The sequence below is a fragment of the Manihot esculenta genome, chromosome 2 (genome assembly GCF_001659605.2).
Source record: "Manihot esculenta cultivar AM560-2 chromosome 2, M.esculenta_v8, whole genome shotgun sequence".
NCBI classification, from domain to species: domain Eukaryota; kingdom Viridiplantae; phylum Streptophyta; class Magnoliopsida; order Malpighiales; family Euphorbiaceae; genus Manihot; species Manihot esculenta.
In genome coordinates, this window is record NC_035162.2 from 12,525,485 (window position 1) to 12,552,294 (window position 26,810).

General features: G+C 35.9%; 4 protein-coding genes across 5 annotated transcripts; 2 read left to right on the plus strand and 2 right to left on the minus strand.

The window, feature by feature from the left end:
- Nucleotides 1-5,492: 5,492 nt before the first annotated feature.
- LOC110608614 lies at nucleotides 5,493-7,233 on the plus strand. Its single transcript, XM_021747883.2, has 2 exons — nucleotides 5,493-6,294; nucleotides 6,480-7,233. The coding sequence occupies exons 1-2, from the start codon at nucleotides 5,643-5,645 to the stop codon at nucleotides 7,109-7,111; spliced, it is 1,284 nt and encodes a 427-aa protein (XP_021603575.1). The 5' UTR covers nucleotides 5,493-5,642; the 3' UTR covers nucleotides 7,112-7,233.
- A 4,412-nt stretch (nucleotides 7,234-11,645) lies between these two features.
- LOC110609730 (pathogenesis-related thaumatin-like protein 3.5) lies at nucleotides 11,646-13,075 on the minus strand. Of its 2 annotated transcripts, none has more exons than XM_021749510.2 (3): nucleotides 12,918-13,075; nucleotides 12,131-12,794; nucleotides 11,646-12,005 (listed from the first exon to the last, which is right to left on the minus strand). In XM_021749510.2, the coding sequence occupies exons 1-3, from the start codon at nucleotides 12,973-12,975 to the stop codon at nucleotides 11,873-11,875; spliced, it is 855 nt and encodes a 284-aa protein (XP_021605202.1). In that variant the 5' UTR covers nucleotides 12,976-13,075; the 3' UTR covers nucleotides 11,646-11,872. The 2 variants fall into 2 exon arrangements, with proteins under 2 accessions (XP_021605202.1, XP_021605203.1); XM_021749511.2 differs by having other exon boundaries at nucleotides 11,784-12,005; nucleotides 12,116-12,794.
- Nucleotides 13,076-14,172: 1,097 nt separating this feature from the next.
- LOC110604859 (pathogenesis-related thaumatin-like protein 3.5) lies at nucleotides 14,173-15,537 on the minus strand. Its single transcript, XM_021743162.2, has 3 exons — nucleotides 15,321-15,537; nucleotides 14,561-15,227; nucleotides 14,173-14,460 (listed from the first exon to the last, which is right to left on the minus strand). Exons 1-3 carry the CDS (start codon nucleotides 15,376-15,378, stop codon nucleotides 14,319-14,321), a joined length of 867 nt encoding a protein of 288 aa, XP_021598854.1. The 5' UTR covers nucleotides 15,379-15,537; the 3' UTR covers nucleotides 14,173-14,318.
- A 2,424-nt stretch (nucleotides 15,538-17,961) lies between these two features.
- On the plus strand, nucleotides 17,962-20,669 carry LOC110604848 (auxin transporter-like protein 3). The gene is made up of 8 exons (XM_021743154.2): nucleotides 17,962-18,231; nucleotides 18,328-18,513; nucleotides 18,622-18,734; nucleotides 18,829-19,012; nucleotides 19,152-19,249; nucleotides 19,537-19,744; nucleotides 19,849-20,106; nucleotides 20,231-20,669. The coding sequence occupies exons 1-8, from the start codon at nucleotides 18,076-18,078 to the stop codon at nucleotides 20,423-20,425; spliced, it is 1,398 nt and encodes a 465-aa protein (XP_021598846.1). The 5' UTR covers nucleotides 17,962-18,075; the 3' UTR covers nucleotides 20,426-20,669.
- Nucleotides 20,670-26,810: the final 6,141 nt, after the last annotated feature.

Here is a 26,810-nt window from a genome sequence, read left to right on the forward strand (position 1 = left end):
AAGTTGCTCCAAAACTCCACGTTAGGATCGTTCATCTTCTTGATTTCAAGAGGTAAGTGAAGATCCTGAGCTTGTTTTTATGTTTTCTGAAGGTTTTATGGGGTTTATGGAGAGAGTTGCATGAATAGGGTTCTTTGTGAGGTTTTGATGATTTTGTGCATAAAGCTTGTTTCTGTGTTGTTTGTGTTGTGTGTTTGGGGTTTTTAGGTAGTTTTTGACCCCTTTGAGCATATACATGAGTGTATGCAAGTGGAGGAAGTGAGGTGTTTGAGTTGGAGAGAGTTTTGTGCATTTGGCAAGAGGCAGGGCAAGTTTCTGCCCTGCTGATGAACTCAGGTTCGGCAGCCGAAAGAACATTCGGCCGCCGAACCTCTGAAGTGGTGAGAGGAGGTGGCTTCGGCTGCCCAAGCTTGCCCCCGAGCCTTTGGACTTTCGGCTCTGGAGGGGAGTTCGACCGCCGAAGGTGCCGCCGAAGGTTAGAGACTTTCGTCTCTAGAGTGCCTTTTAGCCTCCGAAACTTACCCCCGAAAGGGTTCGGCTGCCGAAAGTAGAGCTTCGGCCGCCGAAGATGCTTGAGTTTTATCTCTGGAGAGGACTTTCGGCCGCCTAACCTGCCGCCAAAAGTGTCCTGTCCAGCTTTCCTTTGCATGCTTTGCATGGATGGTAGAGTGAGTTTAAGGGAATTCTTGGGATGTTTAATAGAGTTATTCATGAGCTAGTTTGGTCCCTCATTTGAGTCCATCTGTATAGGTACAGACCAGAGGAACCAGAGAGAGCAGCAGTGAGTACTGCTCCAGAGTTTTCAGAGCCTGCAGAGTTAGTCAGTCCAGGTAGCCAGAGGTGAGTGGAACTAAACTTAACTCTTTTACTTGACCAATGGAATGTTTTAGCATTTTTCATGCATCATGATTATGCAATAGGTTGCTTGCATTAGTATCCACGAATATGTTGCATTGCATAGTTATTTGTTGATGTGGGTGAATGCTGAATGATCCAATAGTCTCAGACAGGAAGTCCAGGAGCCTTTGACTACGCCCTGGCAGGTGTAGTAAAGTCCAGGAGCCTTTGACTACGCCCTGGCAGTTATAGTAAAGACCAAGAGCCTTTGACTACGCCCTGGCAATGGTAAGTACAGAGGTGTTATATACACATATACATATATGACAGGAAGACCAGGTGCTCGATTCTACGCCCTGGCACAGAGTTACTGGGACTATGTGGTGACAGGTTTACTCTTGTTGTGAATTGACTGTGTTATGACGCATTCCATGAGATCATATTATAATGAATTGTTTTACTGTTCTACTCACTGGGCTATAGAGCTCATCCCACTCCCTTAACCCCAGTCTTGCAGGTTCAATGTATAGTGTACAGGGAAGGTTCAGCAAAGTGCAAAAAAAGAAAAGAGAATTGTAATAGTGTAGAATGGACATGTAATGTTAAAGAGATGTAATAGTTATGTTTGCATTTAGAGATGTGCTTGACTTAGTAGTTTGTGTTGTAAATCTATTGTTATGTACATGATCTGTATATGTATATGTTTTACTGAGTATGTGAAAAATCAGGCTTAACAGGTATGAGTTAACCCATCTAGAGCAAGCTCTAGTCAGGGGGACAGAGTACAGAGTACAGAGTACAGAGTACAGAGATAGTGCATGCACAGGTTAAGCCTTGGTTCAGAAAAGAGTTTTTATTTTCACAGAAAATGTATGATCATGTATGAGATTTACAGGGACACAGAGAGTATAGCAGGCTTGCTACGGGTTCTGGCGGCCTTACGCCGACCTGAATCCTAGCGCCAGTGACGGTCCATTTTGGGGTCGTTACAATCACCACCAGACAAACCTCAAAATCAAGAGTCTTTTACGCTACCTTCATTTATTGTTTTGCAGTTATTGTTAATTATAGAATTATAAAGTGTAAATAATACTTATACTTTTCACAATATTTTACATGTTCAAGCATAGTATTTTATAAATTGTTCATCTGAAGTATGAAACTAAGTGACATGTGCGACATATTATTTATTAATGAATATTATTGAATTAACAACGAGCATTCTCGTTATATACGCTCTGTGCAAGCTCTTATTTTGCAGAAAAATTCAGAAAAATGAACAAGACCTCAGTTAGGCACAAAATCAGCTGAGATGACAAAGCGACAGTAAGGCCAATGAGCTTGAATCTTACCCAAGACCTCAGTTAGGCACAAAACCAGCTGAGATGACAAAGCAACAGTAAGGCCAATGAGCATGAACCTTGCGCAAGACCTCCTAAGGGAGCAAAGAAGGCCGGCGGGATCACAAAGATCTCCCCGGAATAAAAACGGCCGGTGAGGATCTTAAAAGACCTCCCGGAGCACGAAGACCGGGATTCCCTAGAACTCCCGGGAAAACAAAGAAGACCGGGATCCCCTAGAACTCCCGGAAAAACAAAGAAGACCGGGATCCCCTAGAACTCCCGGGAAAACAAAACAAAAATGGCCGGTGAGGATCTTAAAAGACCTCCCGGAGCACGAAGATCGGGATCCCCTAGAACTCCCGGGAAAACAAAGAAGACCGGGATCCCCTAGAACTCCCGGGAAAACAAAATAAAAATGGCCGGTGAGGATCTTAAAAGACCTCCCGGAGCACGAAGACCGGGATCCCCTAGAACTCCCGGGAAAACAAAATAAAAACGATCGGTGAAGATCTCCAAGATCTCCCGGAGCAACAAAGACCAGGATCCCCAAGATCTCCTGGCATAAGAAGACCTCACTGAGCCATAGAAGACCTCAGTGAGGTCCTGGCAAAAGAAGACCTCACTGAGCCATAGAAGACCTCAGTGAGGTCCTGGCAAAAGAAGACCTCACTGAGTCATAGAAGAGTTCAGTGAGGTCCTGGCAAAAGAAGACATCACCGAGCCATAGAAGAGCTCAGTGAGGTCCTGGCAAAAGAAGACCTCACTGAGCCATAGAAGACCTCAGGAGGAAGAAGACCTCACTAAGACATAGAGATTTCAGGGAGGTAGAAGACCAGGATCCCCAAGATCTCCTGGCAAAAGAAGACCTCACTAAGACATAGAAGACCTCACTGAGCCAAAGAAGACCTCAGTGAGGTCCTGGCAAAAGAAGACCTCACTGAGACATAGAAGACCTCAGTGAGGTCCTGGCAACAGAAGACCTCACTGAGCCATAGAAGACCTTAACTGCATACCAAAATACAAAGCCAAACAGAGAATCAGGGGCAATCATAAGAGGCACCGACCTCGAGAATTGACTGCTAGCACTAAACCAACTCAGCTGGCCTAGAGAGAGATCCAGGCAACAAAGAGCCCGCAAAACGCTCGAGAGCAGACAGCCCATAAATACTCGGGGGCAAAAAACATACACGAGAGTCCAACGCTCAGATAAAAAATCAATAAGGCAAGACGGTCAAATCCAAAACAGATAGTCCGACCTCTGCAATCCAGGTTCGATCTCCCTAGAAGCTTGGAGGGGCTCTAGGTCTGCACCAACAGGGCTGTGAGCCTATAAAAGAAAAAGTTAAAGCCGAACAAACAAGCAGTCAGACTGAAACACAGCTCGTATAAGGCTCGACAAGAAAGCAAGAAATCAAGTCTGACTTTACAAAAGAGCTCGGGGCATCAAAAGTGAAGAAAGTGAAATTCCGAACTTCGGAGCTCGCGATATAGGCAGCATCACAGGCTATAGGCACAAAAGCCTAAGCAAAAAGCAAAGAACCGAGCTCCCAGCTCGGATGAACTCGCAACAGGAAAACACTCAAGTAGAATAAAGCTAAATACAAAAAAAATAACAGAGAACCAAGCTCCCTCTACAAAAAGGCCCACAAATGCAGGAACGCATAAAAGGATAAACGAAGGCGAAGGACCATGCTCACAGCTCGGATTAACTCACAATAAACAAACGTTCAGCAAGAATAACCCAGGAAGAGGAAAACAACAAAAGAACGAGTACTCTATCCCAGTGGAGCTCACAGCTCAAACCGTACCGACTACCAGAAGGTTATCTCAAGAGGAACAAGGTATTATATTCCTGAGCTCGCAATAATGACGAGATCGTGAGCCAAAAACAGAAATGCCCTCATGAGAATAAGAAAAACTCGCAAGTCAGAAACTTAACCAGACTCCGAGCTCTTAGCCCGGGTCGGTTCGACCAGCAAAGACCCAGTAGAGCCGGCCTGGTCCATCAAATAAGTAAAGTTGACAAAACCAGAAGACAGTGTGAGTAGAAAATAATGACGAGGCACAGACCGAGGTGAAATATCATTCATCATCAAATACACATCTCCAGATCGCCATACATTTAAACACCAAAGTAAAGAGATAAAAAAATAAGGCAAGAAAAGGACGTTTTGACAAGAGCCGTTCTTGAGCTGCACGGTCATTAGTGGAGCCTAAGTATTTACCCCCTCACCAGTCATGGAATAACTGCTGAGGAGGTAAAGGGGCAATTGATAACTTCCAGATCTTTTCTAGTCCAGGAATAAGGTCGGGTCCAAAAGAAGGCCACAGGTCCAAAGCCCATCAGATCATACGCTCGAGAGGCGGCTCGACTTCACGAGCCTGGGCCGGCAACCCAGGGTGATCCGGATCAGATATGAGCACAAGCCCCATAAGGGAGTAGGCCCAATCACTCACCAGCCCTACCCGCATGCGCTCTGGAGAGCATTAAATGGCCGTTACGCATGGAGCAGGTGCCTGACACGCCCGTACGTACGGGCCTAAGTGACAAGGACAGGAAGCACTATATACTGGGGGGTCTTCTCTTGTAAGGGGGTATCTTCTTCTTTTTCTTCTCCGGCCTGGACTCCATTTTATTTTCTCTGCAACTCTTGTTTAAGGACACGACTCTTATTTAGGAAACCTGACTTGAACGTCGGAGGGTCTCCGCCGGGGCATCCCCGGTGGACCCCTGACCCCCTTTTCCCTTGATTTGCAGGTCCTTTCCTCAAAAAAAACATGGAGAGACCCATTTGACAGACCTAACAGAGAGCCCAAAAAAGAATCAGATCCATATAACAAGGGACGAGTGAGAACCAAATTTATCGGATACGGAGCCTAGGGAGATTTAGAGTTATCAATTATTATTCATTAAAATCACCTAGCCAAATGTAAAAGATTTCCTGTTTTTTTCCTGGACAAATTTTTCTCCACATGACCCACCATCAATGTCTTTGTTTGATGATCTAAGTAGAGTAGCAGTAGTAGGCAACCAAAAAGAAACTTCTTCAATAATGAATAAAGATAGAGTGACGTAAATGCAAATGCGCAAAATAAATAAATAAATATTTGTGCAGAGTGCAGGCAAGTATCAATCAATGTACTAGGCAAAGCAGACAGTCCATGTAGTAATTTAATAGGAGGGACCCATATTGATTTCCTTGGCAACTGATCCAAGTATCTCTCATTTAATCGAACGGTCAGATTCCCGTCATGATCAAATATCAATATGATGATGCACAGTGGAATTAATCTACTATAAATCCAACTTTGTCCATTTCACTAGACCACCACAACTCCCTAATCCAGAGAAGAACACCTACAGAACAGCATTTCAGTTCTCTGATCTCCACAACCAGCTGTTTAGAGCATGTGAAAGAACTCATTTCTTTAGCTGAAGCTCCACTTCTTAGTTACTTCTCCATGGCTAAACCTAAACCCACAGCAAAATCCATCAAGGAAATTCACCAGAACCAAAACCAGCGTCCCAAAAGATCAGAAAAACCAGCTTCATGGTCAGTTGTTAGAGGTCTTTTTACCTGTAAGGACCAACAAAGGCAGCAGCAACAGCAACAAAAGCAACCACAGCAGGAAAAGCAAGAACAGCAGCAAAAGAAGAAACATCAAGAACAAGCCCTGGAGGAAACCAGCAGCAAGAAATGCAAGAAAATGAAGTGTTCAGGCTCACTATGCAGCAACACAAAGGTGATGCAAAGGCCTGAAACAGCCTCACCTGATGTCCAAAAGAAAAGGGTTTCAATGGGATTAACTACTGGCAATGATAACTCAAGCAGATCAATAAAGGCTCCTTTAAATGAAATTAATGGGGTTCCTTCCTCTACTAATTCTTCATTATCTGTATCTTCTAATTCATCCATTAACAATGGTGGGTCTTTCAGAGGAATGCCATTCAGGAGATTATCTGGCTGCTATGAGTGTAGAATGGTTGTAGATCCTGTTCTTGGATTCACCAGAGATCCTTCTTTGAGAAGTAGTATCTGTTCTTGCCCTGAATGTGGTGAGATCTTCGCAAAAGCTGAAAATTTGGAGGTTCATCAGGCTGTTAGGCACGCAGGTAAATTTCTATCAGATTTTCGCTCCATCTTGTAAACAACCTTTTTCTCTTTATCTCTTTAACTTTCCATTTTTGCTACTTATTTTAATGCCTTGTCTTATACCAATTTGGCTACATATGCCTTATTCAATAGCAACACCAATTCAAACTCTTTACCTCCCTCATTTTGGAATCAAACTTTACAGTATCAGAGCTGGGTCCCGAGGACACAAGCAAGAACATAGTAGAAATCATATTCCAGTCTAGCTGGCTGAAGAAACAAGCACCCATTTGCCAAATAGACAGGATCCTGAAAGTCCATAACACCCAAAGAACCATCTCCAAATTTGAAGAATACAGAGACTCCATCAAAGCAAAAGCCACCAAACTCTCAAAGAAACACCCACGTTGCATAGCAGATGGCAATGAACTCCTCAGGTTTTACTGCACCAGCTTTGCCTGCTCACTAGGCCTAAACGGCTCATCCAATCTGTGCAACTCAGTTCCTCACTGTGGCGTATGCAGCATCATCAAGAACGGGTTTAAAGAATCCAGTGGTGGAGGAGTCAATGGGAATGGGATTCTGACCACAGCAACAAGTGGCAAAGCACATGACAAAGCTGCAATATTAGACGGGAGCAATGGCAGCAGTGACAAGAGGGCAATGCTGGTGTGCAGGGTGATAGCAGGAAGAGTTAAGAAGAGTGTGGAAGGTAACATGGAGGAGTATGACTCAGTTGCTGGAGCTGTGGGATTGTATTCCAATTTGGATGAGTTGCATGTGTTTAATGCCAGGGCCATTTTGCCTTGTTTTGTTGTTATTTACAGTGGGTTTTAGTAGGTTCTAAAGTTTATTACTTGTACCTTGTGACCACAAACAGGGAGCTAATGCTGCCTATTTTGTTTCATTGCTTTGTGGGTTTTTCCAGGAAAATCTCAGAATTTCCCTTTTTTTTTTCTTTTAATGATGTTTGGCTTTATATGAGGATTCACTAGCAAAACTGCCAGAGTACATTGCAAATTTACAAGGACACACAGTTGGGATTTGTGAGAATAACAAAATAATATTTAACAATAAAATCCTCTGAATTTTAATAAAAAAATATTAAATTTTTAGATTTTATTGAGTTTTTTTTATTTTTTTTTATTTTATATCTATTAAGTGTAATTATACAAATCCTGCTATTCTTGGATAGTGGACTTTGTTTTTCTTTTTAATAGATAAAAACAACAAAGGAGAGAGAAAAAGAAGTTAATTAAAACTTGAGAGATTGTATGGCAGAAAAGAATGCATATATAAAACTTAATTCTGGAGTTTGATGTTAATATAGTACGATAATATTATTTTCTTAATATAGTACGATAATATAAAAAGAAGAAAGATTTTAATATTTCCATGACCATGCATAAGATTATCCCAAGAAAAGAAAAAGAAAGATTAGTGCTGCCAGCCTACCGCCAAACGACATCTCAAATATTCCTTTTTTTTTTTTTTTATGGTTTAGCATATACGTTTTGACTGTATGAACAGATAAAGAAGACGAGCTCATAAAACGACCCACTAGATTATTATAGAGTAAATATGATTTTAATTTTTTTTTAATTTTTAAGATTAGAATGTGAAATTTTAATTTCTTTTTATTTTTTGAAAATAAAAAATACGATTTTATTCAATCTCTTTTAACAAACTTATTCTGAAGATGCTCAGTTTGTTCCCTAAGAGCTGATTATATAGCTCTGACCATTCATGAACCACCAACGAAGACTAGTGGGTGACTAGTCACTGGGGTGAGGGTGGTGAGTCACCACCATGGCCAAGTTTTATATGTAGCTTTGTTTTGTAGCCTGTAATTGCTGTCGCGCATGGATTCTTGAATTGTGTTGCGTTTTCCATACTAGGCTAGATTTTACTATATTTATTGACTCTTGTTTTGTACTCATTGCCTCATCATTTCGAATTTTCTTGATTTCCGAACACAACAGAGGTAAACATCCAAGCATGGGCTTAATTGTGCACTTAAAATACTGTACGTGACGCGAGTAATAAACACTCATCACTTGGAAAAGATTTTGAAAAATGGATATCACCAATGGCAATGGATGCCAATGAAGTTGCCTCATCTTTGATCACGTAGATGCAAGTCAAGAAAAATCTAATAGCTTAATTACAAGGATTCCTCACCTTTCCATGGTAAACAAGTTTCATGACATTCTACTTTTTGAATCTCCCACTTTCTGACATAGTTTGAAAAAATTAAATGTCAAAATCTTACTTGAACAAAAACATGAATCTATATAACTGCATAATAGACTTTGACAATGGTTGAAAATTGCACTTATATTTAAATCATAATCATTAATTAATTTTAAAAATGAAATAATGTGATGGATTAATATGATCCATATTAATACAACCGACCAATAATGATGAGACATGAACCCAGAATCTCAGCCTTGGGTAGTTTTATAAGTAGTTTGGTCTGATCCGTTCAGATAAAAACAAACTTACGTTAGACTAAGTAAAATTTATCATATATTATTAACTACTTTCCTAGAAGTCGTGCCATTTTGCTAGAGATGGTCCTAGAGGAATTTTCCCTTTTCTTTTTGGGCAGTAGCTCTTTTTGCGGTGCTTTTGGTTTTAGAGTCGCTAAAAAGATGAAAAAGAGAGAATTGCACATCTTAAAAGAAGAAACACAGGCACGATTCATAATGCAAAAGCAGTGGAGACGGACAGAGTCAGAGAGGTTGAAATGATTGAAGAAAGAAACGTAACTTGAGAAAACTGAGAAATTGAATGAAGCCTTACAAAACAAGGGATCGAAGCTTTGAAATCAACCGAGACAAATGGGTGTGGTGGGGCTCAGTGGTGTGGGTCAGCTGGAACCCACCCATTTGCAGTTTCTGGCTCGTGTGTGTTGGGTCGTGGTCAAATGGCTGGACTAGGATAAGGGGCAAGGACCATTCCATTCTTTATCCACTAGAAACTTTGCCAGTCTCTGTCAGAAGCAATGATATTGAAGTTGCGAAGTGGGTCATGTGCTCATACTTGCTGAACAACTCTGATTCAACATACGCCTATGGCTTTGGGGGAAAAAAAACATATGCCTATAGAAAGTAAATCATGCTGCGAATGAAAGGATAAATGCCATCAATGAGATTAATCATTAGGAAACTAGGATCATGTTTGAGTTGACAAATTTAGGTTTTCAAACCCTATAATTAATGCAGCAAATCATAAGAATTATCCTATGGCAAAATTGTATATAAAATCATAAAACGAAGTCCGACAGATTTGGAGAAGGCCGTGTTCGGTCTTCTTTCTCCTTCTCAGATATTTTCTCTCTTTTTCTAGGAGTTATTTTCTTTGTCTCTGCCGCGTACAGTCAGTCGTGGGGTAGAGAGCGGTTGTCGTTCCTCATCCGGATAGCGAGTTTCTCCTCATCACTTCCGAGTGAATTGTAATATATTTTTATTGAGTTTTTTACTAGACCGTGCTTTTCTTTGAGAGGAGTTTCGTTGATCCTAGATGAGCGCTTCCACCTTGCATGTTGTTGGATGTGCTTTATCTTGTGTTGTTGTTGTTTGCTTCTTCAGCTTTTTACAGGTTGAGCTCATGGGCCATGGTTGAGCTTCAACATCTCAGGGAACACTCACAATGCTAGTTGTTTTATGGTTTACCCGTTTCTCTATGTCTAAGAGAACTTTCTGGTGTTTTTATTTCTTTCCTCCCATTTGAGTATATCTTGAGCCTAAAGTCCTCATCTTTTATTTTTCTGGAAAGAACCTTTTGCTTCTTTCCCTGATGTCCAAAAATCAACCATGCATCCAGGGACGACGCTACACAAAGCGATGACCGAGTCTCTTTTACGAGTGTGGAGCTCCAATAGCCTAGGATGTTTGGTTTGGGCTTGCTTGGGTTCTTTGGTTTATGGGCTTGGAATGTAATTACCTGTTTCCTATTAATGAATTGCCTACCTTGAGCAAAAAAAAAAAAAGTCTGTTTGGTAAAATCATCAGTAGGGAAAATTTGACTGCGAAGGTTTACCTCAGATTAGTATCTTTGTTCAAGAAGAAATTTAATTTGCATGTAATAACAACTCAATAGTGAATATAAATATACTCCATGTATTAATTTAAGATACTTACCTAATTCCATGTATTAATTTTACATATGATAGCCATAGAGAAAATTTATAATGAATCAGTGATTTCATTTAAGATATTCTAGAAATCTATATGAAATTACAACTTAATAAATTGTAGACAAATATGCACAAATGAGTCTTAAAACAAAATTCAAAATTGAAAAGAAAAATATCATTTCAGGGAAAAAACATATAAGAACTGGATTGTGAAACACTAGGATTCAGAATCATTTTAGGGATCGAATTGTGAAACACTACCACGTGGTATGTTCTATCTCAGACATGTGTTCATGCATCTGTAGAGCAACTTTTCAATCTAAATTTCAGTAAAATAACTAATACAGGGAAGAATTGTTTGTCTCTTTATCCTTCAAAATATTTATGTATCAGAAAAAAAATTAAGATTTTCGTTACATTGAAATTAGAACAGGTAATTTTCAGAAATATCCTGTGCATCAATGGGACAAGTTTTCAACTTCAAAAGACGTCTTAATCTTTGTTCTTCAAAATATTTTTTTTTCTTTTAAAAAAAAAAATATTTTAAGAGACATGAAAATGAAAATTTTTGAAAAATAAAAACAAAATGAAGAATTAAGAAAAAAAAAGAACATGTAGGAACTGGATTGCGAATCACTAGGTTCCAGAATCATTTCAGAGACTGGATTGTGAGACACTACTTACTCTCAGAATGAAATTATCCTCCAGTCTCAAAATCGGCACTTAAAGAGAGCATATGCAATGTATAATACCACATCCCATGTTGTATCTCAATTCAGTGTTTATGCATTTGTAGAGCAACTTCTCAATTTCGGTGAAAGAACTAGTATGGGCAGAATTATTTGCTTCCCAGATCTTTGTAGCCTTTTTTTGATATATTGTATTTATCACCAATCGAATTTGGATAGGATTTTTAAATTTTTATTCTCTTCATTTGGAATAAAAAATTTTATAATTAAATTATTTTTTTGTAAAATTTTTATTTGAAACAAAAAGAATTTAAAAATTTTTCATTATATATAATAATGAAATTATGAATGATTTTGTTTGTGGAAAACCATTCATACGAAGAGATTATGTTTAGAAATAACATAATTATGAGATTTAAAGTAAAATATTTTGGATTACGTGAAGAATCTTTTATTTTATTTCTTATTATTAAGAAATAGGAAACAATTAATGAAATAGGAATTCAAATGCGACCAAGAACATAACCATTAACCAGAATATCAAAAAGGTAAAAGAAAGTTAGATTGAATTTAACGTTACATCCGGATAATTGCAAATTGGTTCTTGGCATTGGACGGAAGAAAAACAATAGTAGTAAGACAAATCTACATTACATTTCCCCATTTGGACACTTCCTCCAAGCAAAGAGAAGAGAAAATTATATAATCCTTCCACAAATTGCACTGGTTAATCACAAACCCAATAGCTAAGTCTTCAATTAACTACTATACAATCCACCAATTAACCATTAATGGCAATGTAAGCATGAGAGCCCACCATCTTCCAATCAAAGATTTTAATCCTTGAGATCCACCACAAACAAGCTTCTTATCATGGTAAGTGCAAACCTGTTGGTTCCTGGAAAAAAAAAATATCAACAAATACAAGCTCAGGATGTAATCAAATCCTGTCGAAATCAAAACCCATGAGAAAAATTAAAAAAACGTAAAATATTTTTCCCTTATTACCTTAGATTTACTCACCTAGATGCACAAAAAGTGATAACATAATCAGTTCCAGAGCAAGTAAAAATGCTCGTGGGATCATCGTATGCATAACTGTAAGCAGTAGGGCAAGCTTCCTTAAACTTATTGGAGTAATACGTGGGTTTGCAAATTACAGGATTCCCATAAACTCCTTTACAGCAATACTCATCAGTGTTAAACACATCACATGCACTCCGGCAGCCGATAATCTTCCCTTTTCTCTTCATGGCAAGCTCCGACGGGCAGTTAGATCTTAAGTCCATATCACATCCGGCGACGCTGCAATTTCCTTGACCGTTGATCGGTGTTACGACTAATGGCAAATTGAACCCATCCACTAAGCTAACATCGTAGTAATCGACTGCTGCCAAAGTGAATTCAGCTAGTGAAGCTGGAGTTTGACCTGAAGCCTTACACTTTAAGGATGTGCCACAAGCACCGGTTTGACATGATCCGTTGCCGTTTTTGTCGAAATTGCAACCGGTTCGAGCCCATATTCTACCAACCCATCCAACCGGGGCATTGAAAACAATGGATTGTCCTGGTGTTAATGCAAATCCACCTCCATTGAAGTTGTCACCTGGAGTTATTGCAGGCCATACTGTCTCCTTGCAGTCGTTAATTATGGTAAAGATTCGGACACCTTCAATCACTTTCATCTCTAACATGAATTTAAAGGTAATTAATTACTTTTTTTGTTAAAATAGGAAGTAATTTTCCAAAACGACATTTATTATGGAATAGAGACGGTAAAAGAGAGCACAACATGTTAGGAAAGATGTACCTGAGGAAATGATGAGCAGAATAGAGAGAAGTGGTAAGAGCACCTTGAGACTTGCCATCTTTTCTCTGGCATAGAAGATTGAAAATGGAGGTAAAATATAAAGCAAAGGTGGTGAAGAATACGTGTGGGAGGAGAGATGTTAAAATGACAACCGACCATTAGCTCATTGTAGGAAGGCTTAAGGACTAAGGTAGATGATTCCTTCCCTAATCCTTTCATGCAAGTTTATTCAGGTTCCATTCTTCCCTTTTTTTTCTACTTTTTGATACCTTATTCTCTGTGGTCAGTAGTTCAACAGAACCTTAAACATCATAGCAATTGATCGGTTTTGAGACACAGTTGCTGAGCTTTGAGGAAAAGCTTATGTTTTTCCTGCACTTTACTAATGGGAATGAAAACTCATACGATGTGTCTAGTAAGATTTGATTCAGTAGTTAAACACTCGCGTTCAAGTCATGCACTTCAATTCCTTATTAGAAAAAATAAAGTTAAAAAAAAAAAAGGCAATCAGAAAATTACAAATATATCTTGGGCTTGACTAACACATACTTTAAAACCAAATTACTTTCTTTTTTTTTTGTGGGTGTTTTTGGGTGAAATGTTGTCGATACTATTTAATGAGAATTTTGAGGACGTTAAATCTGAAAAAGGTTTTTCATAGCAAGTTGGCATGTTTGGACCTTAAAGTTTAACAAAGTGAACTAATTGGAAAGATTGGAGGAATCTCTGAGGACGCATCTATAATTCTTTAACGGGCCGTGGTCCGGTCTCGGTTTGTAGTCCGCAATTTTGTGATTTGGCTAGAAGTCTTGGACCGAATAATTGAGTATCGATTTGTGAAGGCTCTAATTTCAGTGTGATTGTAGTTTGATTATAATTGGATAAGTCAATAATCTAAATATTTTTTTAGATATTTTTTCCCCAAATTTATAAATCGAAACGGATTAATGATTCATGGTTTAATAGAGAAAAGAACCGATTCCGTCCCTTAAACTTACCGATTTCAAATCAGATTCCAATGATAATTAATCAATGATTACGAGTTTCACTTTGATCGAATTAATACCATCCTTATTTTTGACATGATTTTTTTACTATATCACAATTCATAAGAATAAAATTGCATGTAAAAGAATAATATTTTCAGAATCTTAACATGAAATAAATTTCAAATTTATAATATAATTACTCAACCATTGAGCTATATAAGAAATGAAAGTTGTAGTTGATAATCGTAATGATAATATCGATGACATTTGAAAAATTAATTTATTCATGATATTTTTATTAATCATTTAAAAAATGAATTAGACATTTCTCTAGCAAAGAGAACGAACATATCATTTGACTAGTCGTTAATACAAATCTTAATAATCAAAAACCAAAAAATGTGTCTTAATACTATACAATCCACCAATTAACCATTAATGGCAGAGCAAGCACTAGCAGCCACCATCTTCCAATCGACAATTTTAATCCTTGAGAATGAGATCCACCGCCGCAAACAAGCTTGTGATCATGATACGTGCAAGATTGTTGATTCCTGAAATTATTACATATAAAATGTAATAAACAGACAAAAAGGGATTTATAGCATTAACTAAATAATAATTTATTAAAAATTATTATGTTATATTGCTCACCTGAATGCACAAAAGCTGACGATATAATCAGTTCCAGTGCAAGTAAAAACGCTGGTGGGATCATCATATGCATAACTATAAGAAGAAGGGCAAGCTTCCTTGAACTTCTTGGAATAAAATGTGGGTTTACATGTTACCGAATTTCCATAGATTCCTCTACAGCAATACTCATCAGTATTGAACACATCACAAGCACTCCGGCAAGCAATAACTTTTCCGTTGGACTTCACGGCGAGCTCCGACGGGCAATTGGTCCTTAAGTCCATGTCACAACCACCAACAGTACAATTTCCTTTACCATTAATTGGTGTAACAACTATTGGCAAATTGAATCCATCCACAAGGCTAACATCATAGAAATCCAGTCCTCCTGGAAGATTGAATTCAGCTAGTGAAGCAGGTGTTTGACCTGAAGCTTGACACTTGAGTGATGAACCACAGGCTCCAGTTTCACATGATCCGTTACCCTTTTTGTCAAATTTGCAACCTGTTCGAGCCCATATCCGGCCATCCCAGCCCACGGGGGCTTCGAACACAATGGCTTGACCTGATCGCAATGCAAATCCGCCTCCATTGAAATTTTCGCCTGGGAAAATTGCAGGCCAGATTGTCTCTTTGCAATAGTTTATTATAGTAAAAATTCGAGCACATTCGATCACTTTCATCTCTATTGGAATCCAGGGAATGACAAAATAAGATAATTTGAAAACGTTGAACTTAAAAAATCATAAAAAAAAAGAAGGAAAAATTGATTAATTACCTGATGAAACGGTGAGAAAAATTATCAGAATAGGTAAAACGACATTAAGATTTGCCATCTCTTGACTCAGTAGCTGTGGGAAGAAGATTGAGAATGGAGTTTAAACATATAAGAGAAATGGTGAAGAATACGTGTGGATTGAGAGGAAGGGAATGATAAAAAATTAAAACCAACAAATTAATCCTGCTAGGATTCTTTTCCTAATTATTTCCTGCAAGTTTTTTGACATTCTATTCTTGATTCTTCCCTTTTCTTGAACCTTTCTTCTTTACGTTCCATAATGTTACTGTGGTTACTGGGTCAACAGAATCTGCCACATGCATTGAAACAAATTAGTGATTTGGGTTTCTCATTCTGGCTTAGCAGCTTATGCCATTCAATAGGAACTTAGCCCATTAATTTGCTTTTGGCTTGATCCTTTGCATGTGTTTTAAAATGTAATTAACTATTCAATGCTAAAAAGTTCCTGGTTTCTTGAGTCTTTGACGTCAAGTTTTGTGAAAGCTTTGGAATATTTTCTCCCCAGTACTCAATTGCATATACATTTTGATTATCTTTGGATGTATAAACTGAAGTATATCTTTTTATTTTCCTAAATAAATAAAATTTCGGAATCAAAATGGATATGTATGTATTCAATAATGGCCATGATTCAGTACAATGACCATTGCTTAAATGCTAAATCATAATCCAACGAACAGTATGAACCCATTAAGGAAGCTGGTGGTGGCACCCCTTTGAAAGAGGCACAAACATTGACTCTTTGAAATTAAAAATTAATTTAAAAAATTAAATTCAATTGAATTAAATTTTAGTAAAATTATTTTATTCTAAACAGGTGTCTCCTTGGAAAGAAGTCCATCATTGTCAAAAGAAACAAGTTTAAAGATGGAGTGGGAACTTGAACACTGGATTGATGTGTAAATAGCAACCAAGTCAAAGTGGGGTATTTCATAATCTTTTCCATGGTTTTTGAAGATCTGCATCCTGCAACTCCTCCTTTTTATTCACACAAACAGATCCTTATCATGTTTGTATGGGCACATGTATCAATCTACATATTGGCCTACTGAAAATTATTAAAACCATCCCATTGATAATCATTCACAATATGCTCATCATTGTCTTGTGGCTATCAAGAATCCAAAGTGTTAATATTTGCTATATTGATCCAAAGGTTAAAATAAGTTCAATCATGGGTTTCAAACAAGAGAATTAATTAAAAAGAAATAAATTAAATTGAATTATTGTAAAAATATTGTTATGGCAAATAAGGGAAATATGAATTTAATATCTATTTACAAGAAAATTTTCAAACATATGGCTATATCATTCACTAGGTTTTTATCACAATCCAAGTGCAAAGCTTCAGATGAACAGGCTTTAATATGAATGGAACTGGCCCATCTTACTTTTGTTATGGAAATAAAGGTCCAGTTTTTGGCAAACTTAGCTTTCAATGCTGCTTTTTTTTTTTTTTTTTTGGGTTTCCACTTTCATATTTTCTTTTAAAAAATATAAATATATAGAAATTTGTAATATAATCAAGGTTGGACACATCAAATATCCCAATTACGACATGCCACCCAACTCAAAATTAGGTACCCTTTTGAGACATTCATTCAATATCATGATTGGGATGCCTAATCAATGGGCCAAAAGGAAAAAAGACACTTGCATAAGAAAATGAAGGGCCTAATCAAATTTTCATTCTCCTTTTTCTTTTCTTTTCTTTTCTTTTCAATTTAAAATCTCATCGGCCAAACAAAAGGAAAAAAAAGGTGTAAAATCTTGTGGAAAACCAGTTGGCACACGTGTGGTACTAATCATGTTTAGCACTAAACCCACCCCAGAGTAATCATTCAATCCATCTCTCTTAGATTAACCCATCAAGCCCTAAAAACCCATTTCCATCCTAATAATTCTTTTTAAAAAAATTCTTCCTCATTATTTAAATAAAAAAACTAAAATCCTTTTTCACCACTTCCAATTGTGCATCTTTTCATGTTCAATCAAATATAAAATGGGCTCTTTGATATTTTTAAAGTGGGCCACCCCGCTCGTGCATTGCATGAGAGCTTGGGTCCACTGCCCTCCTTTCAAGCCCATAAGAGAAAAATTAAGGAGGATAAAAAGATAATAATAATAATAATAATAAAGCACATTAAATGAGTTTCTCACATGCAGAGCACATGGCTGTGTCACCCACCTATGAAACTTAGCCTGTTTGGTTAGGAGGATGGAAAATCAAAAGGAAAGGGAAGGAAAGGAATAATAACGTAGAAAATATAAAAGAAATAAAGGAAATTATCATTATTTTACCAAAAAAAAAAACATTTTTAGGCACTTTTTCCCATTTCGTGCAGGATGCAAATTTTATGGGTTACATGCAACGAACAGAAGTCACTCTTTTTTCCTCTCTAGTCTCTATCATTTTTCCTTTTCTTCTTTTTCGTTCTTCCTTTTTTCCACCCAACCAAACATAGAACTTATTAGCTGACCCTTGGAATGAGCATGAGATCAGACTAGTGTAAATTAAATTAAAAAATGAGGGTGACAAAAAATATGTAGGTCCCCACTAAGGTGATTCAATAATTGCTCCCAAAAAATTTTCTTATAAAGATGGGAGGAGGAGGAAAAGTGTAAGCTGTAGAAAGAGAAGAAAAGGGAAGAAAAGAAAAGCTTCCTTTATCTATTTATTGACTCTAAATTGGTCAATTGCTTTTCCCACCATTACAAGCTTGCAAGTTTAACAATGGCTTCTGAGAAGGTTGAGACTGTGATAGCAGGAAACTACATAGAAATGGAGAGAGAAGAAGGAAACTCCAACTCCACTAAAAGCAAAATATCACAGTTGTTTTGGCATGGTGGCTCAGTCTATGATGCTTGGTTTAGCTGCGCTTCTAACCAGGTGAATAATATTATATATTCTCATGCAAATTAATTTTTCAGTTAACATTTTTCATGCAAGTTGATTATTTCTTCATTTTTTATGTGAATTTTGCAGGTTGCACAAGTGCTTCTCACATTGCCTTACTCATTTTCACAACTTGGAATGCTATCTGGAATTCTTTTTCAACTCTTCTATGGTTTGATGGGAAGCTGGACTGCTTACCTTATAAGTATTCTATATGTTGAATACAGAACTAGGAAGGAAAGAGAAAAGGTGGATTTTAGAAATCATGTTATTCAGGTAATTAATAAATATTTCCACTGTTGAATCCATGGCTGTACTTAGAGAAAATATACATTAAAGGATTTCTGCTTAAGGTTTCTCACTTGGGTTGTTATTAATTTTCAGTGGTTTGAAGTCCTTGATGGGCTACTGGGGAAACACTGGAGAAATGCAGGCCTCATTTTCAACTGCACTTTTCTTCTATTTGGATCTGTCATTCAATTGATTGCCTGTGCAAGGTATGCTTAGACTTCATGGGTTATTAACTCATAGTAGCTATGTGTTTTTTTTTTTTTTTTTCTAATTTTTGGATAATAATTAATTTAATTGCAGCAACATTTACTACATAAATGACAATCTGGACAAGAGAACATGGACCTACATCTTTGGAGCATGTTGTGCAACTACTGTCTTCATTCCTTCATTCCATAATTACAGAATTTGGTCTTTCTTAGGCCTTATAATGACTACTTATACTGCATGGTATCTCACAATTGCTTCTCTTATTCATGGACAGGTTAGCATTCTATATATCTAACTTAAAAAGTTCAATTTTGGCTAGATTTATCTATAATCCAATTAAGCTGGGTGTTCTTTAATTTATTATTAACTAATTTCTTCTCTCCTTTTTTTTAATTTAATTTATCGATTTGTAGATTGATGGAGTGAAACACTCTGGTCCATCCACAATGGTTCTCTACTTTACTGGGGCTACCAACATTCTTTACACCTTTGGTGGGCATGCTGTTACAGTGTAAGAAGGCTTATCACAACAATATATACTAAAAAAGAAAATATGTAATTACTTATTTTATTTATACCCATAATTACTGGAAAGAGGTTCCAACTGAGGAAACATCTTTTCCTGAGAAACTGGTAATCAACTTTTTGATAACTTTATTCTCACCGTGGGTGCCAAGATAATGAGTAAGAAATGAAAAAGTTAATATTTGGGATTTCAAGTTGATCATTACCCAAAGCAAAGATGCTGGTAAATTTGAGATAAATTTTGATTAGTGAATTAATTTTTTTTTATTTCAGGGAAATTATGCATGCAATGTGGAAGCCACAGAAGTTCAAGCTAATATATCTGATGGCAACATTATATGTGTTAACTCTAACACTTCCCTCAGCTTCTGCTGTTTATTGGGCATTTGGGGACCTTCTACTTACCCATTCTAATGCTCTCTCTTTACTCCCAAGAACTGGATATAGAGACACTGCAGTAGTCCTCATGCTGATTCATCAGGTTTAATTAATTAATCACCATTCATTAATTATTATATAAATATGACTTCAAAGATGGATTCTTTTAGGAAAAGGGTAACAAAAAGTTTCATTCTTTGGTTGCAGTTCATAACATTTGGATTTGCTTGCACTCCCTTATACTTTGTGTGGGAAAAATTCATTAGAGTACATGAAACAAAGAGTGTGTTCAAGAGAGCTTTGGCTAGACTTCCTGTGGTGATACCAATATGGTTCCTGGCTATTATCTTTCCTTTCTTTGGTCCTATCAACTCAACCGTTGGATCTCTTCTTGTCAGCTTTACAGTCTACATAATCCCAGCATTAGCACACATGATTACTTTCTCAACTGCGTCTGCTCGAGAGGTCAGCTTAGCCATCTTAATATTACTTTCAAAGGCAACGAATATTAGAATTAGAGCTAAAAAATTTATAGTTTCATCATTGCTTATGCTGATTTTTTTTTTTTTTTTTGTTTTTTTGGAAACAGAATGCAGTAGAGAGACCACCATCATTTCTTGGAGGATGGGTTGGCCAATTTTGCATGAACATATTTGTAGTAGTATGGGTTTTCATTGTGGGATTTGGATTTGGAGGATGGGCAAGTATGCTTAACTTCATACGTCAAATTGATACATTTGGGGTGTTCACCAAATGCTACCAGTGCCCACCTCACAAGGCTTGAGTATTATAATTAAATCCCTACTTTCACAAAAGAACTTTATTAACATTTTTAAGATAAAAGTGTGTAAAGAGATTGGCATTTGTAACTTTTTATTTTCTTCTTTCCTTCTAAGAGCTATTATTGATGGTTTTCCAAAAGGTGTGATGGCAATCATGGCCATCCCCCCTTATACAGACGCTATAGTTGTAACTTGTGTGTTGATTAGTTTTTTCAAGAATGCAACTCCCTTTGTTTTTGTGGGATATACTCCTTTCATTCCATTTCTTATATATAACATATTTTATAATTATTTTTTTGAAAAAATTACTATCTAGTCCCCACAGTTTAGTGAAGCTAAACTGCATAGTCCTTCTGTTATAAAAAACAAACTAAATAGCCATTGTTTTTTTAGACTTTTAACTATTTAGTCCCTAGTTGTTATTTTGAAATTATAAAAAATAAATAATTATATCTTGAAATTATAGATTCCAATTGGATCAAATAGTTAATGGTTTGAAAACACAATGACTATGGAAAAACAAGAATCACAGATTACAGTGATTTTCAAATCATGATCAAGATGAGATGCTATAAAGATTTGGAGAGTTAAGAAAGGTCCACAACTGAAATTGGGGATGGCAGTGTCATGGAGTAAGGACTGAGAATTGAAGACATGACATTGGTCTAACTTTAGCACAGATTGAGATTGGTTAGGTTCACATCCTTTCACAAGTCGCTCTCTTTTAAGTGCCAAAAAGCTTCACGTGCCACAGGAAGACCGTTGAATTGTCAATTGTTAAAATTTTGAATCAGAATTAGAGGCCGTAGTTTTGGTGTGCTTGGTTAATATACAGCTTTGGGTATTTAAGGTTGCTTTCAATTTGTTAAGGGTCTTTTCGGCTTTTCCTTTTTCTTTTTCTTTATTAGAGGTAAAATCTGTATTGATGAAAAATCTAAGCTCAAATACACGAGGGAAAACTAAGTAAATTTACATAATAGAAAACCCATAGTCTAAAGAGCAGCTAAAAACAAAAGGCCCAAAGCACAAAAAAGCCCTAATAACTTTAGTCGGTTGCCGCAAAGAAGCATCACCACCACCGACTAGAGTTAGTGCCCTAAGGTGTCGTTGAAAGAACGATTCTCCACTCAAGGATAGGAAATTACCCAACAAACAGCAATTCCGAAAATGGTGGCAATGGGCAGTCTACTCAGAACAGAGGCCAAAGGAAGGCTTTGTTCTGGTACTGAGCATATTTGGAAGGGAGACCCAAAAGAAGGGAAGGTGAAAAAGCCAAATAAGCAGGGAGGTAGGCTTTACGACATCGAAGACGAAGCGGAACCATGCTTAAAAGGCTACCATAGCATACTTGTCGATATTGAACAGAGGAGTATTGGCTAGGGGTGAGCATTCGGTCGGTTCGGTTTAAAATTGAACCGAATTAAAAAAATCGAAAACTGAAATTTTAGTTTTTATGAAAATCAAATCGAACCGATTTTGGTTAGAAACCGAATCGAACCGGTCTGATTCGGTTCGATTCGGTTTGATTTTTAATAATTTTTTTATTTTTTACACTTTATTTTTAATATTTAAAATTTAATTAAAATATTTTAATTTTAATATGATTTAATTTCTCTATATTATTGAAAAAATATATTATTATCACTAATCGATTCGGTTCGATTTTTTTAGTTTTTTTCTGATTAAAATTGAACCGAACCGAAATAATAGAAATTTCTGAAATTAAAAACCGAACCGAACTGAAATATATAAAAAATCAAACTAAATTTTTAAATCAATTCGATTCAGTTGATTTTTTTAATTTGAACCGAATACTGCTCACTCTTAATATTGGCTTAGAGAATCTCTCTCTAAGAAGAGGAGAGAGAAAGAGTCTATGGTTGTTAAGGGTCTTATCTACCTAGCTAATTGGAAGTATCTGAATGTTGGTCGGATCTCTTTGTATTTTTCGACTAAAACAAATGAATACCCAGCAAAAAATTAGTGTGAAATTCATCAATTTAGTCATTGTTTCATATAGCTCAAATTTTACCTCTAAATTATTCTTGTCCTCTAAAAATCGATGTTTTAAAGTTATTTTTGTAGGCCTCAATTTCTTTATTTTATGTTGTGACATCTATTAATAATAACTATATTTAAAAAAAAACACTATACTTAAATAATTAATTTTTTAATATTATAAGATAAATACTCAACTACTAAACTCTTGATCATGACACATGGACATATGAAAAAACTATTATTTTTACATTTATACTTGAATTACAATTTGTATTTATCGGCTAAATGTATTTAAGTAAATCTTTTTTAATCTTCAATTTTATTTTGAAAAAAAAAATATTTAGATTATTATTTATAATTATTTTATGTGAAACTGTAAAATATAAAAAAGATATTATTTTTAAATTATATAAGAAATATAAATATAAATAATAAATATCTAAATTACTTAGTGTGAAATAAACACATTATACTACAAAAGTTTTTCAAATTATCCATAAATTTTTTTCGTTATTAATCTGAAAAATAAATTAATAATTAAATTTATCAATAAATAATGAATGTGTATCTGTCTGTTGCTATGAATTTTGCTGATAATTTTTTATTGATGAATTTTAAATTTATTGATAATTTATAAACGTTTTGGAGTGGAATCAAAGATATAAAAGGAGAATGAAAAAATCTGCATGGTTATGCTTAAAACCAAAATATTGTGTGGAATTTTGGGCTGTCACGTAAGATGTAGGTCCTCAACCAAAAGGGAAAGTGGGCATATGTGTGATACAAAAGTTTATGGGGCCATTGGCTTGGGTGGTCTTATCATGACTGCTATTTAGTTGCATAGCTAAAGTCACTTGATTATCTGAATATCGAAAAAAAAAAAAAAAAACAGCTCACAAAAAGCAATCAGATCAGCACTAATACTGCTAAAGCCTCTACAACTTAAAAGCACATCATGCCTCAAAATCAACCAATGGAAGACATCAAATTTTAATTTCCAAACAAGTGATTGGACAAAAAGAGTGAAAAAAAAGGAAAGAGAGAAAGTAAAAAGGGTTTCAGTTTTGAGTCGGCTTCCTTTATTTTTCGGGATAAAGGTTGTCACTTGCAAATAGAAGAAAGCGATATGCAAGAGCAAAAGAGGGCATATGAAGAAACAATAAAACTCTACTTGCATGCATCAAACGGTAAAGTATTCAACTAACAAAATAAAGAGAGCACAAATGTTAAAAATGAACTCTCAAAATAAGTTCAGATTTATCTAAAATCAATATAAATAAAAGACAACTCCGTTTAGAGGTGGAGAGGGAGAAACTCACGTTCTAAATAAAAGATGGGTACATGACAATGGTAATTAAAGGCGAACAAAGCACCAAAAAACAAAATAAATCAAAGAGACTTTCGCCCTCCAGCGAACGAGAGAGAGAGGGGTTCACAATTAAAGTTTTTGTTCACAGGAGCATAGGCTTGAATGCAACCAAAAAAAAAAATTAAAAATGTAAGGAGTAGGTGGGTCATTTGACTAAAGATATGAACAGGTATATAGTGGCAAGTGGGTGAGGTTAACACACATGAACATGATCAGTTCCTACGTGGGGTACCCTTCACATTATGTTAAGAACTTTCTAAGGCAAAGGACTGTCTGGTCTTTTACTTGGAATATTATAGTACATATATATGAATCTAGCAATCTACTTAGCAGAAATGCTTTTGACCAGCTGCAATTGGACTTTCAGCTTTCAAGCTTCACAACTTAATGGTCCTAACTAGGGCTAGTCAAGGCCCATTAATATTAGTATTTTAGTAATTTTTATATATACCTAATTTATGTGAATAATATATCTATAGTAGATCTGTTATAAAAAAAAATAAAAATTGAAATTAAGTTTTGTATGTGTTTGCAGCGCATGCATGCCGGTTGTAAGCTTGCGGGAAGGGAGAATCAAATATCAATCAGGGGTCATGCAAATCAATTCAATAGTGTGGATGGGGTATAGGAGGAATGTGGGTCCTAATTGCTACTCTTTTTTTTTTTTTTCTGAGATATCATTTCATTAAAATAAAATAGTAGGTTGAATAAAGTACAAATTAACCATAATTAATAGACATACTAATTTGTTATAATAAATTAATAATTATATATATATATTAGGAAATATAATATAAAATTTATTGCTTTATAAACTATATTTTTTTTCAAAGTATGTAAATGATTTGTAGAGTTGAATGATTACAATTTAAAAAGTGTAGCATATATTAACATGGGAATTGGACAGATCATCAAATGCAATGATATTACAAGTAGCTAGATTTTTCTAATGCAAGCTTTTTGGGGAATTATTTTTACGGTAACTTGTGCTTGGAATCAAGCCCCTGAATTATTCAGGATTGGGCATGATATTGACAGACTCGAGAGACAACACTGGCCATGATATCGACAGACTCAGGAGCCTCCAACTCGCAAAAGCCACACATATGGCTTCTCTCTTCGTGTCTGTAGCTTGACCATTGTGTGAACCCAGAGAATAAAGGATAATATTTATAAAGGAAAAGGTGCCGACTGCCGACGGCCTCGTGGCATTGGCATGGAGATGAAGGGGAAGCAATTTTTGTCGATCAAAACTCTAAGGGTCCATGGAAGCTTCTGTGATGATTTTAAAGCTGACACTAGTAAAGTGGACTCATATTGGCTCCTCAGGAGTTGTCTCTGTCAAAAATGATCCTTTGATTATGGCAGGATAATGCTATGATATTATTATATAGAATAAGAGACCTCTTGCTGGAATACACCTGGAATGCAGCAGCTTCACAAGGACGCCCCACAAGTAAATATCTCTACTTGAGCTCCTTTAAAAAAAAAAAAAAATCTTTGCTTGAGAAAATAAATTTTCTATAGATATTTTCATGTTCATGCGGCTGAAGCATTATATTACTGTGTGCTCGTCTTCTTCTTCTTCTTTTTCCTGTCTTGGAGATGTTGGATAAGTGTAGAAATCAGCAAATAACACTAACAAACAACAAGATCCGAGCAGAAGATTTTTTTTAAAAAAAAAGGAAGGAAGAAACCTAGAAAATGAAACTTATGCACAAGTTTTAAGCTTTTAAAATGTTACAATGATCCTCTCTTAGCAAAGACCTATTCAGCTGGGCCGTCTCTTTCACTATTTAACTTGTTATTAAATATTTAAATTTAAATTTGTTAATAATATTTTAAAATTTAAAAAATAAAATTTTCAGCATAAATTTAACTTGGAATGATGACATTTTTCCATCTTTATTCTTTTTTTATGATCATGTCTCTCCTTCTTTATCTTTTTTTTTCATTGACGCATAACTGTCAGATTCCAATCACTCAGACCCATACGTACGAATATACCAGCATATGTTAGTTAGACCCGCTTTTCTACTTCCCATCATGTCACCGAACTGGACTCTCATTTGGTGGACCCAAGTATAAGGTCAGTTTAGCATATTTGGTGGACCCGAATATAAGGTCAATTTAGCATGTTTTTGTCACGGACAAAATGGCGCAATATTGAACTGGTCTACTCAGCAAGATTTAATGGACTTTGGGTCTATGTCCATATTCAGAGTGCCGCCTCAGTCTTAGTGTCAAAAATCCAACGATCATTAGTTTACATAGATTTTTCCTAATTTGGTTTCGCAAATTACATGAACATTGAAGATATTATAGATCGACTTATGATTAATACCTTATACATTTAATTTCTTAGAATTTTACAATTGCATTTTATTAATGCTACTAGAATTCAATTTTGTTGCATGTCTACCCAAATAAAAGTTGAACTCATTTCACATAAATTCAAATCGCGTGAATCGTATGGACAGCAGTGCTAGGAGCAGATTCTGTGTTGTTGAATGGTGGTGGGTGGCTGTCGTTTCTCGTTAGTTTAGTTAGGGCTCTCTGCAGATGTTTGGGCTTTAGCTTGTTGGGTCTTGTTTGTTTGAGTTTTCTTATTGTCTGGCTTTGAGTCTTTACAGGTTACACACATGTTTGTTTGAATAAAAATATTGCAAATTTATTTAATATTCTGAATTTAAATATTGCAAATTTATTTATTTAATTTGACAAAATTAATTAATAGAATTTGCAAATAAATTCTGAACTAACAAAATTATGAGTTAAGATTTTAGAATGAATTATATAATTAATTCATACAACAACAGATTACCTTTAAAAATTTAATAAATTTTATATTCATTTGATCCAGCAAAATATATATATAATTTTCTCCATTCCCGGTACTCATGTGAATGCTTTGAAACATGAAAATTTGCAATTCTTTATTTATATTTACGAAGTCATAAATTTTAATTAATTAAGAATCTACAGTGGAAGAGAAGCCTCAAATACAAAAACATTAG

Excerpts from the sequence above, each read along its gene's own strand:
- LOC110604859 (XM_021743162.2), bottom strand. The coding sequence starts at position 15,378 with ATGGCAAATCTTAATGTCGTTTTACCTATTCTGATAATTTTTCTCACC. Across the intron at positions 15,228-15,320 it reads TTTTCTCACCGTTTCATCAG|AGATGAAAGTGATCGAATGT; the intron begins GTAATTAATCAA and ends GGATTCCAATAG. Across the intron at positions 14,461-14,560 it reads GTCAGCTTTTGTGCATTCAG|GAATCAACAATCTTGCACGT; the intron begins GTGAGCAATATA and ends TAATAATTTCAG.
- LOC110609730 (XM_021749510.2), bottom strand. The coding sequence starts at position 12,975 with ATGGCAAGTCTCAAGGTGCTCTTACCACTTCTCTCTATTCTGCTCATC. Across the intron at positions 12,795-12,917 it reads TCTGCTCATCATTTCCTCAG|AGATGAAAGTGATTGAAGGT; the intron begins GTACATCTTTCC and ends AATTCATGTTAG. Across the intron at positions 12,006-12,130 it reads ATCACTTTTTGTGCATCTAG|GAACCAACAGGTTTGCACTT; the intron begins GTGAGTAAATCT and ends TTTTTTTTCCAG.
- LOC110604848 (XM_021743154.2), top strand. The coding sequence starts at position 18,076 with ATGGCTTCTGAGAAGGTTGAGACTGTGATAGCAGGAAACTACATAGAA. Across the intron at positions 18,232-18,327 it reads TTAGCTGCGCTTCTAACCAG|GTTGCACAAGTGCTTCTCAC; the intron begins GTGAATAATATT and ends TGAATTTTGCAG. Across the intron at positions 18,735-18,828 it reads CAATTGATTGCCTGTGCAAG|CAACATTTACTACATAAATG; the intron begins GTATGCTTAGAC and ends ATTTAATTGCAG.
- LOC110608614 (XM_021747883.2), top strand. The coding sequence starts at position 5,643 with ATGGCTAAACCTAAACCCACAGCAAAATCCATCAAGGAAATTCACCAG. Across the intron at positions 6,295-6,479 it reads TCAGGCTGTTAGGCACGCAG|TATCAGAGCTGGGTCCCGAG; the intron begins GTAAATTTCTAT and ends CAAACTTTACAG.